Genomic DNA, 16910 nt, shown 5'->3' with positions numbered 1-16910 from the left:
CACACACACACACACACACACACACACACACACACACACACACACACTAACATTTCTACGACACTTTAAGCATTATAAAATATTTTACATATATTACCTCATTGAAGTCCACATCAGGTGCTATATCTCTCCAATTTTATAGAATAAGAAACTGTAGCATTGAGATTTTAAGAGACTAACATGATCACCTGTCTAATCAGTGTCAAAGGCTGGATCTATAGGAACTCAGAGACAGTTTAGTCCAACACATTTATTTTAAAATTGAAAGTAACTAGGACTTAGAAAGTTTATGTGACTTGCCCACAGTCACACAGTATCAGAGGCAGGATTTAGACCCAAGTCCTTTGACTCCAGTCAGAACTCTTTCCCTGTTACTACAAGAGTAAACTCAACTCTGCCTTAGAAGTTACAACTATTTCCTGAATAAGATGGCATTATATAGAGGTTGTTTTGAATCTAGGTCCTCTTATGCCAAATTCATCTATCTTAATTTAAAACAAAGACTTCCTAAATCCAGGTCCACTACTCTCTCCATTAAGCCACCCATCTCTTAGATTGCCAAGGTAACAGAATGGATGAGATTCATTCCCAAGGAATGATACCTGGGGACATTTCACATAATCAAGGCAAATTCTTCCTAATTCACCAAACCAGTTACAAGGATGAGCACCAGGCCACTCAAGGAATTCCCATAAGAAAGTATATATGTTGGTGACATTGCATATTTTTTCATCCTGGTTGCAGCCCATAATAATTGAGATGTGTCGATTATCTTAAAGAAGATGAAGAGTCTGTAATGATTATACTCTGGATTAATCCCAATCCATACTCACCCCCTCGGCAAGCCTGAAGGATGATGATCTTGGGCTTGTCCTTCAAACTGGGACAGTTGGAAGTGTTGAAAATTTGGAAGATCCTGTCAACAGGTAGACTATGGGGGGATGTCTTTGTGTAATCCTTCCCACAGATGCCACCTGGCACACCATGAGACATGAGCACCAAAAAAGTACTATCAGAAGTCCTGTGCTCTGGGCAGGCGGCAAACTGCTGCAGGGCTGACTCCATTGCCTAAGAGAAAGTTTAGATTGGCTGACCCAGAATGTATAGTCAAAGAGACTGGTAATGTATACATTCAGGGGAGCAGCTGTAGCTGGGGCAAAACGGATGATCTGAAATAAAAGGAGGGTTCAAGTTATATTTTAAAGGAAGCACATAAACATTCCAAAATCAGTATCTTTAGGGAAGAGTCAGGGGATGAGAGTTGTCTCATCAAGTCCACAAAAGCCCATCCACAGTAAAGATTTAGTACCTTCTTGTTGTGAAATGGTGTGTTAAATGATGCTGAATTCTCTAGGGACAAATCTAAGTTCTCTTGGCCCTTGGAATGAAATTTCAGCATTGCCTGGCATAGAGATTTTCTATCACCTTTGTAGCAGGAAAGGGCTTGCCTCTGTGCTTACCGAAGCTGTGAGGTCCTCTTCAACATCTACCCTGTAACCCAGGCCCTCAAGAAGCTCACGCATGCCTTTGATGTCATATTCAGCCCCTTTCCGCTCAGAGAGAAAGTCAAACTTTGTGTTACAGATGATAAGAGCCCGACGTGTGCGGACTTCTTTCTCCATCACTGGGTATATCTGTAGGGGGTAAATAGAAATGTGAATGAGTCTTCCCCAGCCACTTCTAATTCAAAGACAAAGACAAGAAGCTCAGATGAGAATAGAGTATCCTTCTTCCCCAACCTTTATGGGATGCATCATGCAAACACTCTCTTAAATAGAGATGGTATTGGACATAGGGAATAGAAGAAGAAAAGTATCAAAAATCAGAAATCCATGGTGGGGTACTGGAGTTCATTGAAAGGTCTTAGACCACAATGTGAACTTTGCTTAACAACTGGAAAAAAAAAGCATCAAGAAATCTAGTGTGAGAACTGAAAAGATCTTGCTCTTTTATGTCTCACAATTATTAAGGAAAACATAGAAATGATCCTCTTCCCACCAGAGCATCACATATTTGTGTAATTACCAATTCTTTCTCCCCTTTACCCCAGTGAAAAAAGCATACATAACACCTGTCCTGCCATCTCCTTCCTTAGCTTTTGGAAGTCTTCATGGGAGCAAAGCTTGAGTGTATCTGTGGCAGTGGCCTGGATTGCCTGAGGAGCTACAAAATAGAAAACACATTGTGATAGTGATATTTCTTGCATGAGAATTCCTACTACATGCTATGATTCTCTTGTGTCTAGTAAAAGGTCTCAGAGGTTTCTGTTTTCATAAATTCAATCAATCTAAAAGCATATATTAAGTGCATTCTTTGAGACAAGTATTTTGTTAAGCACTGGGGATATAAAGAAAAGAAATAACCCCAATAGTATTACATTTCTTCAAGGAGCTTTGACATCCCTGTGAAGAATGAATAGGAGGGGGGAAGAGACTAAAAGCAGACAGACCAAGTAGAAGGCACCTGCAATAGTCCAAGTGAGAGGGTATGAGAACTTGAGCTAGAGTTTTGGCTTTGTAAATGAGGATAAAATAATGTATATGAGAAATGTTGTAAAGACAAAAATAATAAGAATTGACAAGTGATTTGGACACTTGGGGTGAGTAAGAATGTGCAGTAAAGGAATATACCAAACTTTCAAACCTGGATGACTGGGAAGATTGTGGTACTTTCAATAAAATAGGAGAGTTCAAAAGAAGGGAGAGTATGGGAAGAAATATAAAGAATTCTGTTTTAGATATTTTTAGTTTGAGATGCCTAAAGGATGATTTATTGATAGAAATTGCAAATAGGCAGGTAGAGAAGTGGGACTGGTATTCACAAAAGAGAAGTTGGTTAAAAAAAAAAGTAGGGTTGGTTATAAAGGTCTGAGAATCAACAGTATAGAAATGATAATTTAGTCCAGGAAAACTGATACTATAATCAATAGAGATAAAAGAAAAATGGGATACAGGAAAAGGCTTGGGTGACACCCACCATTAGAGATTGAATTGGATGAAGATCCATTAAAGGAGATTGAGATCAGAAAGGTAGAAGGATAATACATAAAGAATAGTGTCATGAAAAACAAAGGAGAAGAGAGTTTGAAAAGTGTGAGGGTTGAGAAAAAGGTCATAATATATTGTAATAAGCAGAACATCAGCAATTTTTCTCAACCTTCTTTCAGGTTTCTAAGTTATTGCTGCAAAGATAGCAACTGCAAGTGGTAAGGGAAAGCAAGGAATATTCTCTCTCCCTGACCCCACAACCAGTGCCATTCTGGCAATCACTGTCATCAGAATGGAGGCTGATCTCAGTGAGTACCAGAAGATGGAAGGAGTGAAAAAAGAAAAGAAAAAAGATGTTAATAATAGAATAGACATTCCCAAGAGCACAGTAGAAGGTGAAGGTAGATCTGGAGCAGAATTGGGGGTAAGTAGTATCAAGGTAGATATAAGAATAAGGGAGATATCAGCAGGAGCTGGAGAGAGAGTCAATAGGGAGAATTATAGTTTGTGATTGATTAGGAGAGAGGAAAATGAGCTGAGCCTTTGGCCAAAGGAAAAGAATGATTCCTGAGGAAGAAAATAACGTGTAGGAAGAAAATAGGTATGCTATGGAGAGTTATGGCAAACTGATATGGCCAAATCATGGCTTTTGGGGGTCACACACAATGTTATTGTCCTAGGTGACTCACCCACTCTTGGTGTTCCAGGTGTTGTGAATAAGAATTGTCTACCACCCTCCCCTAGAAGTCCTCCTGTCTTGCAGCTTTCTATAGATTTCCATAGGAGTCAAAGGAGACAAGTCACAAGTCCACAGCCTGGACTTCTTTGTGAGATTGAGATTTGTCTTCTCTTGACTTAAGACACAAAGTCCTTAGCCCTTGATGTAGAACACAAGGGTAAATAGAAGTAACTACAAATCCCACAGGGAAACTAGAAAATAAGAAATGAGAACCAAGCCCTTTCTATGGAGCAACCATGGTTCATGACCAATCATGAAGCAGCAATTCTCTGAGGCCCAGAAGAGAAAGAGGGGTTAAAAAAAGCAAAAACACCCATTTTTTTTATTGCCTCTGAGAGTTTGTATTATTATAGTCTGAGTTCAAGGTTTCAAGGACTTGTAAGGTGGGCTTATCTCTCACCTCCAAAATCTTCTCCTGCCCCCCCTTCCTCACCCCCAACTTCCCAGGGAGTTTCAGAACCTGACTTCATTGCAATGGTTGCTAAGCCAGAGAGAAGGGTGACATAAACTGGTCCTATCTGTATTGATGATATTTTTACAGACTAGACAAAGTGTAGATTCTGTGTATTGCCTCATGTTCTTATTATTTTTGTGTTTACTGTTTCACTACTTGTGCCTTTGAATTTTGTCCTATATTTTCTTCCCTTGGTGGTGAGGCATAATGAAATAGAAGAGAAAAGGAACACTAGAAAGGCAGTCCTAGACATGGAGTCAGGAGAGCTCTGGGTTCAGTCCTGCCTTTGACTATCAGAGGTAGCCCAGGGAAAAGACTACTAGAAGGCAGAAGATCTCTCCCATCTAGTGACTCTCTTCTCCTCTGGGACCCTATCCACTGTGCCACTTAGATGCTTTATTAGGTGGCCAAACTGTATTAGGTAGCCAGAAAGTTAGTTGAAAGGTTAGCTAAAGTGGAACTATGCCATTCACTAAGGTGCCCTGGAGACATGGCACTCAATGGGAAGAAGATTTGGCAGAGAATAGTACTACATCTATCAATGACACCTCCAGAAGACACAGGCAGGTCTCAGTATTAGTAATGTTGACTATCCTCAATACATGTGCTCTGATCAAATGTGTCCCCGTGTGTATATATCCCATATACAATTCTTAGGCATTTCTTCTATTCTGACTGAGGGTGTGTATTTGTAGGACAATTAGTTCCTCCCCATTAGTGATGTTCAACTCAAATAGAAATGGGGCTACTAATCTGTACATAAGGATCTCTATGATTTAATTTAAAAATATAATATCATCTATATTTTAGTATATTTTAATTTACTTATTTAAATGTTTTCCAGTATCATTTTAATCTGCTTCCAGCTATACTCAGGAGTGTTGTGGGCTGCATGCAGCCTGAGGGCCATGCTTTTGATGCTTCTATTCAACCTTACTTCTTTGAGTGAGTTTGATTTAAACTAAGTGCATAATTTTGATGATTAGTAAAAGTAATCACACTAATAATGGAGGATTCAAGAGCTATAGTTTGGAAAACAGTATGAACCACAGAGTACCTAGAACTTGGAATGACTTTCTGGGAGCCCATGTGAGAACTTGTATATATGGATGTCAATATATATTTTCATGTATGTCAGGGCTTATGTATAATAAGTGTGTGCTGTATGTCCATGTTAAAGTAAGCATATATGTATAAGAATATTTATTAATCATCTAATAAACATTTATTAAATGTCTAATATATGTCAGGAAACATGTTAAGGACAGAAAAGAGGCAAAAGACAGTCCTTTCCCTCACAGAACTCACAATCTAGTTGGGGAAATTAGCAAACCAATATGTACAAATGAGCTACGTACAAGCTAAATAGAAAATAATTAGGAGACTAATTAGGCACTAGCATTAAAAGGTGTGAGGAAAATCTGAGTGTAAAAGATGGTATTTTAGTTGGGACTTAAAGCAAGCCAGGGAAACCAGTAGGAAGAGATGATGAGGGAAAAGCATTCTAAGCATGGAGGATAGCCAGAGAAAATGCCAAGAGGCTAGAGATGGAACGTCTTATTCCTGGAAAAAGCTAGGCCAGTGTCCCTGAATTGGAGAATACACTGCCTCTTTCCTGTACTGTTACATCAGTCTCCTAATTATTAGCATCTCATCTTTAATCTTTCTCCTTTCCATCTACCATACTACTAGAAAAGTGACATTACAAAAGTATAGATCTCATCATGTCATTTTCCTCATCAACAAACTTCAGCAATTCTCTATTACCTCTAGCATCAATATAGTAGAGGTCTGACCATTTTACCCTGTTACTAAGTAATAGCACTGCCAATATTTTTTCATCTTGCCCTTCTAGGAAGTATATTATCTTCTATAAGCCACAGGCCTTTAATTTACTCAATGGTTGATGAAGTGGTCCAGGTTCCTGTAGTACATCCTCTTACATTTTACTGATGGGACCACATTAATAGACAATCTGAGGTCCAGGATGTAGATTAACAAAACAACAACCAATTGAGCCTAGACTTCTACATTGACAGTGGTTACTGACCTGAGGAGGCTGGAAGAATTGGAGCAGGAACTAATCCAAGATTCTCTGTAGGGAAGAAAATCAGAAGATAATGAGAGACCTTAACAGTTGCTTAAGTAGATAGTTGGGAGCTGAAAGAAGGAAGGGAGGTGCAGGACAGCATTAAGGAGTTTGGGCCCCGAGGAATTGGAATGAAATGTGTTTGGTCTCAGAAACACAAACTCAATAATATAATTTGTAAGTTTTGAAAGGTTAACTATATGAAATAGTGAATCAATTAAGCAATAAGAATTTATTAAGCATTGACTATGTGCCAGGCACTGCTATACTAAAGGTATGTAGATAACCAGGAGTTCAAGAGGAGAGAGGGATCTCTGCAGGCTGATGGATTAAAGAAGACTTCCTGAAGAATTTTATCTAGTTCACAAGGAAGTGGGAAAATCTTCTGCATTGCCCAGGTAGATGAAAGGAAAGAATCTAAGGCCCTTTCGGCTCCAGCTGAGTAGAAGCTCGACTTTAATGTTGTTATCTTATTGCTTCTTGTTTTTGAACTCCAAGTGAATACAAGGGGAGTTTTCATTTTTCTAATGACTGACTTCAGGTGTTCAAACTGGAGACAGATGTTAAGTGGGCAAAACTGTTCAACGCACCCCAGGGCTCTTAGAGGAAGTTTTAAGTGCACAGAGAGGTTGCAGTGTAGACTTCTGTTTCCTGGCAAAGTTAAACTAGTTTGAGAAACTCTGAGAGATGTGGTCCCAAATATCACACCACTGTTTCAAAGATCCTACCTCATTGTCTTTACTTTAGAACTTTAAATGACAATCCTTGCTAGTTCCTGTTTCTTCTTTCCTCCCTAATCCATGGTACCTGAAAATCAAATCCTAGATGCAAATGAGCCAGCCCCGAACTCTATCAGGTGATTGTTTGATAATGATCCATTAAGATTTGGGGTAGCTAGCTGACACAATGGATAGAGCACTGGACCTGAAGTCAGTAAGACTCATCTTCCTGAGTTCAAATCTGGCCTCAGACACTTACTAGCTGTGTGACTTAAGACGAGTCACTTAATACTGTTTGCCTCAATTCCACCTCTGTAAAATGAGGTGAAGAAAATGGCAAAGCACTTTAGCATCTTTGCCAAGAAAACCACAAAGGGGATTATGAAGAGTCAAGACTCAACAACAAAAGCTTGTTTAACAGAACAAAACTCTTTCTTATCCCTGATGGTGTACTTGCCATCTGATTGACTTCTGGTTATTTCACACTCATTATAAAAAAAAAGACAAAAACTTGCTCCTGACTCAGCACAGACTTCAGGGAATTGTCTTAAATTCAGTAGTCTAAATACTCTCTTCCCGGAACTTTTTCCTCCTGCTTAAAGACAATATTTGATCAAAGCCTGACCCAATCTTTCATCTTCTCCTTTTTTCACGGGTTCCCATTTCCTTTTTTTCCTTTCCCCAGCTGACATCACAGATGAAATCTCCTCCATTAACTCCAGATCTACCATCTCCCTTTCTCTTCAATTCCTTCTGGGGCCTTCTGAACATTCTCTTGTCACCAGCAAACTCTACTCATTGCCCAGATGTTCTTCCTCTCCAGTGTTAGGAAACAGTAAATGAACTCACTCCTCCCATGATGATTGTCAGGAAAAAGCATAGAAATGACACTCCCTCTCTTTCTCAGCCCTATGTCATGTATCCCAATGGGATCCTCTTTTTCTAAAGTCAAATATCAGAAATTATTCGAAGAGCATTAATTAAGTACCTTTGTCAAGTCAAACACTGGGCTAGGTGCTGGGGATACAAACATGAAAATGAATAGCGCCTGCTCTGAAGAAAACTTACATTCTTTAGGGGGGAACTACTTGTAAACACAAAATCTTTGCAAAGTCAATATAAGTAATTTTGGTTTGAGAAAAGACCTAGAAGAGGATTCTAAAGAAGGAAAAAGGGAGGAAAGAAAGAAAAGGAAGGGAGGATGGAGGGAAGGAGCAAAGAAGGAAAGGAAACTGGGGATGGGGTAGGAGGTGGCGAGGGATTGTGCAAGCGGGAGAGGGAAGCCCCAGCCCTCAGGCGGGCCTTACCCTTCTGGGCTTGCTCCCACAACTCCCTCAAGCCCATCGCCTTCCAGATGCTCAGAGTTTTCTCCCAAGCCTCTTGCTGCCCAAGGGAACTGACCAGGAGATCCGCCACTTTTGTGCAATCGGCCTCTTCCAAGGAGCCCCGGGGGATTTCGTTCACCAAGTAAAACTTGAATTTCTTCAGTTCCCCCGAAGTCAGGTATTGCAAGTGCTGAAGCAGGCGGCAGCGGACAGTGTCGGCCATCTCAGCTCAGTCCGCTGTCCTGCCTCAGACCAAGCGGGCCTAGAGAGAAAATAAAGTGCAAGTGAAGTGGTCCACAGCTAGCAGCTTCAGCGGGTCTAGGCCACGCCCCTGTAGACTTTGTGCTACACCCTACTTAAAGGGGAAGTGAAGAGGAGTCTGAATGGGCTCAGGGACAAGGCTTCTTTTTTTTTGACTGTTAACTCTTAAGGGCCTGGACCCCTCCCAGCACCAGGTCTGGGCCTAAGGCCCTGGTGATGAGACTGGTGGATGAAGCCTGCAAGACACACCCTACCCCAACCCACATACATGCGTTTTCTTTCCTCCAGCCGCGCCTCCAGACTATGAAGATCTAGTGACTTGGAATCAGAGGTGCTGGATTTAAATTCCTTCTATGACAGTTATTGCCAATATCGCCTTAGACAAGTCACGTAACCTCCATAGCCTTCAGTTTCCTTTTCTGTAAGTGCAGGACAGAAATTTGACTAAATGGCCTCTGAGAGACTTGCCTTATCACAGAAAATATTTGTAAAGCATTACCCAACGCCTGCCATAAAGTAGAGACTTGGAAAAAAGCTAATTGAATTGAATTTCAAGGTACTTAATAATTGGTTCTTTCCTCCCCCTCCCTTTCAGCTCTGCATCTGTGATCCAATGATTAATTCTTTCCTGAAATATAGATCACCCTATCTCCTCTCTGATAATGGGTACCCTAATTTTGTACTCTTCCCTATGGCTATAACAAACATTTCTAGCACTAGGTAGGACATAGCCTTTGTGCTGAGTTTTGAATCCTCAGTATTTAACATTCAGGAGTTGCTTATGGAACAAGAAATTATGTCTAATGCAGTTGTTCAGTCGTCTCCGACTCTTTGTGACTTCATATGGATTTTTCTTGGCAAAGATACTGAAATGGTTTGTCTTCTTCTTCAGCTCATCTTACAGATGAGGCATCTGAGGCAAACAGAGTTGAGTGATTTACCCAGGGTCACACAGCTAGTATGAGGTCATATTTGAACCTGACTCCAGGTTCAGCACCCTATCCACTGCCACCTAGCAACCCCACATTGGCAGTACTTGGGGTCTTCAGAATGAACAGGGAAAATTAGAAAGGCAGGAACTCTTCTCCCTTTTGTGATATCTAAGGACCATAAAGTTGCTATTGTTCATTTGTTTGTTTAGGCAATATTGGAAGAAAACGATCAAAGAAGGGGTTGAGGCTTTCCTTGAGGAGGATGGGAAAATTATGTATACTCAAAACAGAATGCAGAGTTGGTAAATTCTTATTGTGTTTTTCCCTCAGTTCACATATGCAGTCAGTTGCCATATCTTGATGTTTCTACCTCCACAGAGGGGCTCACATCTATCTCCTGTTCTGTATTGCTACAACTACCACCCTAATTTGGTCTCTCAATGCCCTCCTGCTCACATGGATAAATAACCTCCTAATTCATTTCTACACCTCAAATTCTTTGCTTCTCTAATCTGCCCTCCCCATTGCTGCTACCAATGATTTTCCTAAAACAGGTCTGTCTGTGTCTTTTGCCTCTTTTTGCCTCTAGGATGAAATATAAGTCCCTGTGTTTGGCCCTTAAAACCCCTTAAAGCCTGGTCTTGAGGAAAAGAATACTGTATGTCTTAGAAGCAAGTGTGCCAGAAACAACTTTATTTAAGGGATAGGGAGAGGGGAGAGGATGAGGGAAGGAACTAAGAGATATGCACTCACATAAAATAAAGATCAGGAATAGAATTTGTTAGGGGAAAAGGAGCAGGGGTGGTGATCATGATGTCTGACAAAGTTAAGGCTAAAATAGATGTAATCAAAAGAAAAGAGTAGAGAAACTGTACATTGTGTCAGCCATAGTTATCAACACTTATTTGGACGGTTTAAAACAACTAGATATCATAAGGTGGGAATATTGCTGTGGTGTAGCAAATGATGAGTTGGTGGACTTGAAAAATATGGAAAGGGACTTAGGAAGGAAGAAGTTATCCACCCTCAGAGAAAAAGAGAATAAATATAGTATGATCTTACATAGATGCACATAAACATATATGTCTATATGTGACTATGGTTATTGATATGAGTGTAAATAAATGCATGTATGTATAGGTATGTGTGTATGTGTATATCTTTATGTTTATATGTATGTATATACATATATGTTTAGATGTATATGTGTACACACAGGTGTCTCATGCACACACACACATATGCACTCCTAATTTATTGCAGCAAGAGCCTTAGCATCCCCAGGATGGCTGCCAACACAGGTTCTCAGATCTGCTTTTCTAAAGGAAAACAACTCAAAATGGTTTAACAATAGAGCACCGGCCCTGGAGTCAGGAGGACCTGGGTTCGGATCTGGCCTTAGACACTTAACACAAAAACTAGCCTTTGACCTTGGGCAAGTCACTTAACCCCAATTGCCCTCCAAAAAGCAAAAAAAAAAAAGAAGAAGAAATAAAATACTATAATACTATTAAGTGTGGGGGGGGGAATAGAGAGAAAAAAGTTACCTCTAAAGGGGGAAAAGGAGTGAGCACTGTTTGAGCCTTACTCACATTGGATTTGGCTCAAAGCTGGAATAACATACACATTTAATTGGGTACAGAAATCTATCCTACTCTATAGGAAGTAGTAGTGGAAAGGGGAAAGAAAAGGTAAGGGGCCTGGTAGAAGGGAGGGCAGAATGAGGGAGGTGGTAGAAAAAAGCAAAATACTGATGAGGAGGAAAAGGGAAAAAGGACAGAGAAAAGTATAAACAAGAGGCGAAATAGGATGGAAAGGCTCAGTAATCATAACTGTGAATGGGAACAGGATGAACTCTCCCATAAAACAGAAGTGAATGAGAGAGTGGATTAAAAAACATAATTCTACAATATACTGTTTACAAGAAACATATTTGAAGCAGAGATACAGATGGAGTAAAGGTAAAAGGCTGGAGGAGAATATATTATGTTTTAGCTGAAATAAAAAAAAGCAAGAGTAGCAATTCTTATCTCAGACAAAGCAAAAGCAAAAATACATTAATTTAAAGATATAAGAGAGGAAAATATAGGTACCATAGACAATGAAGTATATAAATACTAAACATATATGAACCAAGTGTTCTGGCATCATGGTCTTGTAGCAGCAAGCAACATAGCATACCCAGGATGGCTGCTAGCACAGGTACTTTTCTGAAGGAAAGCAACTCAAAAAGGGTTAACAATCTTACTTTAATCAAACATATATCATTTACCTAGTTCAGGGGAAAAAATCAGCACCCTGAAAGAAGGATTGGGCATTCAACTAATTGGGAAGGTAATTAATTGAGTATACAATTTAAAAAAATAAGAAAAGATCAAATTTAAAAATCCCCAATTAAATACCAAATTAGAAATTCTGAAAATTAAAGGAGAGATTAATAAAATTAAGATTAAGAAAACTTTTGAACAAATAAATAAAACTGAGATTGTTTTATGAAAAAAAAATAAAAAAGATAACACTTTAGTTAATTTGATTTTAAAAAGAAAGAAAGAAGAAAATCAAATTACCAGTATCAAAAATGAAAAGGGTGAATTTCTGACCAAACAAGAGATAGAGAACATTATCCAATGCAAAATGGATGATTTTGATTACATTACATTTATTTCTTTTTGCACAAAGCCTATGCAACAAAGATTAGAAGAGAAGTAGAAAGCTGGGAAACAATTTTACAACCAGTGTCTCTGATAAAGGCCTTGTGAGAACTGAGTCAAATTTCTAAGAATACAAGTCATTCCTCAGTCCATAAATGGTCAAAGGATATGAACAGGTAGTTATTAGAGGATGAAATTAAAGCTATGTATAGTCATTTGAAAAAATGTTCTAAACCACTATTGATTAGGGAAATGCAAATCAAAGCAACTGTTAAGTACCACATTTCACCATCAATTATGAATCCATAACCCACCACAGTTCCAGAAAACTCATGATGAAATTCAGAGAGGTAATGAATTTGGTACAGATTGAGTCACATATCTTTGGACTATGTTAAAAAGGGAATTTTATTTTATTTTTTTGCTTGATCATGCGTATTTGTTACAAGAGTTTTCTTTTTCCTTACAATTTGGCAGGGGGAAGGGGAGAGGGAGGAATAATAGTGACAAGTCAACAAGGTGAGGTTTTTTTTAATTAATTGAAAAGAATAAATAAAATTTTTTCACCTGCCATTTGCTCTACCTTTTTTTTTTGGCTCTGAAGCCTAGGAATTATTTCAGAAAGGAAACTTGGGGCACTGAACTCAGTGTTTGCAGTTTATAGTTCCACTTTTCCAAGGCCTCACACAGCAGCTTCATTCCTTCATCACCAAATAAATTAAAATTGAGATCCATAGTTTTTATGTTCTCACTGCTACAGATAATAGGGAGGAGATCCTGAAGACAAACAGAAGTGAGTTTACATCAGAACATCCTGAAGAAAAACAATCAAATGAGAAATGATAATTTCTGTAGGAGCCATTCATTTCCTGACTGTTTTATGGGAAGGATATCAGACTCATAGCCCATTTATAACCATAAAATTCAGAACCAAAATGTATGTTAGGTCAAATGTGGGAATTTGTTTTCTTTGACCATGAATATTTTTTTTTTACAGAGGCTTTGTTTTACTTTGTGTCAAAAGTGGAGGGGGGAAGGCTGGAACATGGGGAATAAGGATAAGTTAATGTTGTTGTTTGTCCCTCATTCTTGAAGATGAGCAAGACATCAGGAAGGTGATACCATGACTTGCAAATGCATTAGATTTAAGTCAAGGAGGGCTTTGCAAAGTCACCAGCCTCATTTTTTCTTCCAGAGCCATCTGGGTCCCGTGGCAAGATATAAATCAGGATGACTAGATATAGCCCCAGATGTAGTGAGAAACCTAGATCTTTTTTAAGTTAAGGTTTTTTTTTTTTTGTCCCCCCCCCCCCCATCTCAGTTTGACTGAGGAAACAGGGATGCAGTGACTAAGGCTAGGTAAGAAAAGATGCAAAGAATGGTCTTTTTTAATTAGGGAAGAGAGACAGAGACAGAGACAGAGAAAGAATCTGGGAGGGGAAGACTCTCAGGGTCTCTGGCCAAAACTAAAACAACTACTATTTAAATTCACTCTGAACCATCAGGGCCCAAACAATGACCAAGTATGGCTTGGACTGGGACCTACTGTTGACCAATCAAAGAGAGCCAGAATGATTTAGGTTTAAGGTGCTTAAGAAAGAAATCTAGCCTGTAAACCCCAAGATATTTTGTGAGATTTCAGTGACCAAAATTTACATTCCTTTGGGCAGAGCACTGAAGGTAAGGGTATGTTACTCTATGTAAACAGAAGGAGAAAAGGGAGGGAGGGAGAGGAAGTAAGAGCAGGGGAAGAGGGAGGGGAAGGGAAAGAGAAAGGGAATGGGAAAGGAAGGTCTGTCAGGCCCTGTATCAATTCTTTGTTTTTGCTTTTTAGGAACATTCTCCACTCAATCTATATTCCAGTGCCTGAGAATTCCTGCATATATTCCCATCTGAAGATCTAAAAATAGATGACTGGAAAGTTTGATTCCTTAAAGCCAAGCTCTGCACTGAAGAACTGGTGGTCCCTGGGGAAAATTTCAATAGGCAGGGATCACTTGCTTATACTGACCACACTACCTAGACCATATTTTTTTTTTTTTACAACAGAGCTGGGATCATTTGAGAATGCAAATGGAACTATAATTGAAAATCAAGGCAGCAAGAGTCAAGAATCAGATCCTCCCTGTTTCATTAATATATGATACTGGAAAACAGACAGATGAATTAAAAAAAAAAATAAATCAGAGTATCTCTTACCTCAACTGAGAGCCCAGGGAGTTACAGAAGCTCCAACCTAAGGCAATCCAGGGATGGTATAAGGTTACATACCATTTCTAGACAACAATTTTCTATTTACTCCACCTTTGGTCTACCATGCTGTGTGCTCTGGAAGACAGAGCTTGCTTTCTAAAAGTTTCTTTCCATTACTCACTCCCAAATCGACCTGATTAAAAAAAAAAATACCCTCACTCACCAGCGTGCTCCTTCCACCTCACTTCTTGATTTGGAAAAACTGTGTTGAAAGTGAAACTATACATCTTCCTTTATTTGTCAGGAAGCTTGGTGTGTATATTGCAAAATAACTTGGGCACTCTGCCAAGAAAGCATTGTGAAAAGAACTAAAGTTCTGTGTTTGGAATCTTGCATGCTTACCCTTTCCCCTTTTTGAAATGTGTTTGCCTACATGTGTGACCTTAGGTTAAGACATTTATTGTCTCTGAGCCTTAATTTCTTCTTCTGTAAAATGAAGGGATTGGAGGAGAGTCCCTTCTTTTTCACTGCAACAAGAAGGGGGGGGGAGGGAGGAAGGAACAGACAGAGAGACAGAAAAAGAGAGAGAGAGAGACAGACAGACAGACAGACAGACAGAGACAGAGACAGACAGAGAGACAGAGAGAGACAGAGAGAGAGAGAGACAGAGACAGAGAGAGAGACAGAGACAGAGAGACAGAGACAGAGAGACAGAGAGAGAGAGACAGAGAGAGAGACAGAGAGAGAGACAGAGAGAGAGAGACAGAGAGAGAGACAGAGAGACAGAGACAGAGAGACAGAGACAGAGAGAGACAGAGACAGAGAGACAAAGAGAGAGACAGAGAGAAGAGGTGCGGGGATGACTCCATCACAGGGAACAGACACACTGACCCCTATATATTGAACACCTTGAAGTTAATTTTTTCACAATGGAGTGGCAGCACAGGCCACAGATTTGGGACAGACTCCAAAATGAACCAGAGGATAATAAAGTTTGGTGTTGGAATGGAAATGAGAGGTCATCTAGTCCAGTTTCCTCATTATACTTTTTCAGTGAGAAAACAAGCACACAAAGGGGAAATTACTTGCTCAAAATCAGCCAGGTACTGACAGAGACAATCTGTACACACTCCAAATTCAGTGCTCTATACAGGACCCTAAATTAAATGATGACCTGCTAAACTTAACATTAAGATAGTATCTGTAGTGTGCATGAAGATCTTAGAAAGTGTCACAATAAAAGAAGGCTGGGGTAAGCAAGGCAGGGTCATTGTTAAAGCCCTAAGAGAACCTCAAGAGAAGAAATATGTAAGGCAATAATGCTCTTTTAGCCAAATACAGTTCCTCTAAGGTCTAAGGACCTATTTACATATGTTATCTTGACTGGATTCTGAACAACCTCCTGCCCCAAAGTCATAGGTGGTTGTAAAGTTCAAAGAAAGGAAGTTTCTTTTCAGCTCTTTTCAGCAGTAGAAAATTCTCTTTTCCCATATCAGCTCTTGCGAACAGTCTTTTCTCTCATCAGCCAACTTCCCATCAGCAGAAGCAATTCCTGTCTTCCTCCAGTCAGTTCAACATGAGAAAAATACAGTGTTTAAGCTCTTATCTTAATTTTCAGTGTGGCTTCTTTTCTATTAGCTGTTTAACTCACTGGACTAGGTTGGGCTCCTTTCCTTTCAAGCAACATGTCTTTTTTCTAGATGCGTCTCTACTTCTGTTCTGTATTTTGCTTTTTCAATTGATGACATTTACCTCAAAGATGACATCTCCTTGTATAAAATGACTCACTTCTATCTTAGGATGAGAAGAGAAAATTTGTATTTCTATCAGAAATAGGTATCACAAGTAGGGAATATACAATTGTCCCATTGTTTTCAAAACATTCTAGTTTTTAGGATTTTTCAGCTACCACACTTGAAGTTTTCATAATATGCAAATTAGTTATTGGTAAACAAGAGAAAAATATAGTTCAATTTTGTGTTCTGCAAGTAATTTTTTTTCTCCAAGGAATATTTTCTCACAGGTACTTAAGGAGCTCAATATTTTGAAAATGACTGAACAATTTCTCCTGAATTACTTTTTTAAGGGACTGTTTTCTTGGAGTTTCTTTCAGAAGTATCCATGTTCCTGTGCCTCTCTTCAAATAAAATTGTCCAAATCCCAAAACAGCATCTCTGTATGTGTAAAATAATTCCTACTTCACAAGGTTGTTTTGAATATCTAATTAAATAATATATGGACCCAAGGAGCCAAGATGGTGGAGTAAGCAGTAAGTTGCTCACACCCTCATTTATAGATTTTGAAAAACCCGGACACTATTGCCCTAAAAACCTGTAATAGAAGAGCCAGCTGAAAGATGTGTTAGAGCATTATTTTAATTCTGTAGGCCAGAGAGATTAACAGAAAAGGTCCTTCTTACTGTGACTGAAGGGATCAGTACAGAATGGGAGATAAGCCCTAATTCAGTGGACCAGTGGGAGATCCTGAGCCCAAGGGTGAAGGAGCAGGCAAGCACCAAGACCATCAGACACTAGCCAAAACCTCCAGCTCCAGCCTAGCA

At 39.3% G+C, this 16910-nt stretch overlaps 1 protein-coding gene across 5 annotated transcripts in view; it reads right to left on the bottom strand.

Annotated features, from left to right (window-relative positions):
• The window catches only part of LOC138155179 (caspase-1-like), an 18242-nt gene extending 3567 nt beyond the window's left edge, over positions 1 to 14675 (bottom strand). Inside the window, exons 1-8 of one of the 5 annotated variants that reach the window (XM_069080241.1) lie at positions 14574 to 14644; positions 14357 to 14393; positions 8843 to 8993; positions 8296 to 8575; positions 6231 to 6275; positions 2072 to 2163; positions 1461 to 1634; positions 834 to 1068 (exon numbers count right to left, since the gene is read on the bottom strand). In XM_069080241.1, the coding sequence (XP_068936342.1) occupies positions 834 to 1068; positions 1461 to 1634; positions 2072 to 2163; positions 6231 to 6275; positions 8296 to 8536 (787 nt within the window). In that variant the 5' untranslated portion in view covers positions 8537 to 8575; positions 8843 to 8993; positions 14357 to 14393; positions 14574 to 14644. Of the gene's footprint in view, positions 1 to 833; positions 1069 to 1460; positions 1635 to 2071; positions 2164 to 6230; positions 6276 to 8295; positions 8576 to 8842; positions 8994 to 14356; positions 14554 to 14573 lie in introns of those variants that run through there. The other 4 variants (XM_069080242.1, XM_069080245.1, XM_069080243.1 and 1 more) reach the window with 4 other exon arrangements.
• Positions 14676 to 16910: the final 2235 nt, after the last annotated feature.

The sequence above is a fragment of the Petaurus breviceps genome, unplaced genomic scaffold, assembly GCF_028583685.1.
Source record: "Petaurus breviceps papuanus isolate PSGF00001 unplaced genomic scaffold, PetGlider_PUasm1.0 91133, whole genome shotgun sequence".
In the NCBI taxonomy this organism is placed as follows: domain Eukaryota; kingdom Metazoa; phylum Chordata; class Mammalia; order Diprotodontia; family Petauridae; genus Petaurus; species Petaurus breviceps.
Note: the sequence above shows the minus strand (reverse complement) of the source record. Positions and strands in the feature narration are given on the sequence as shown.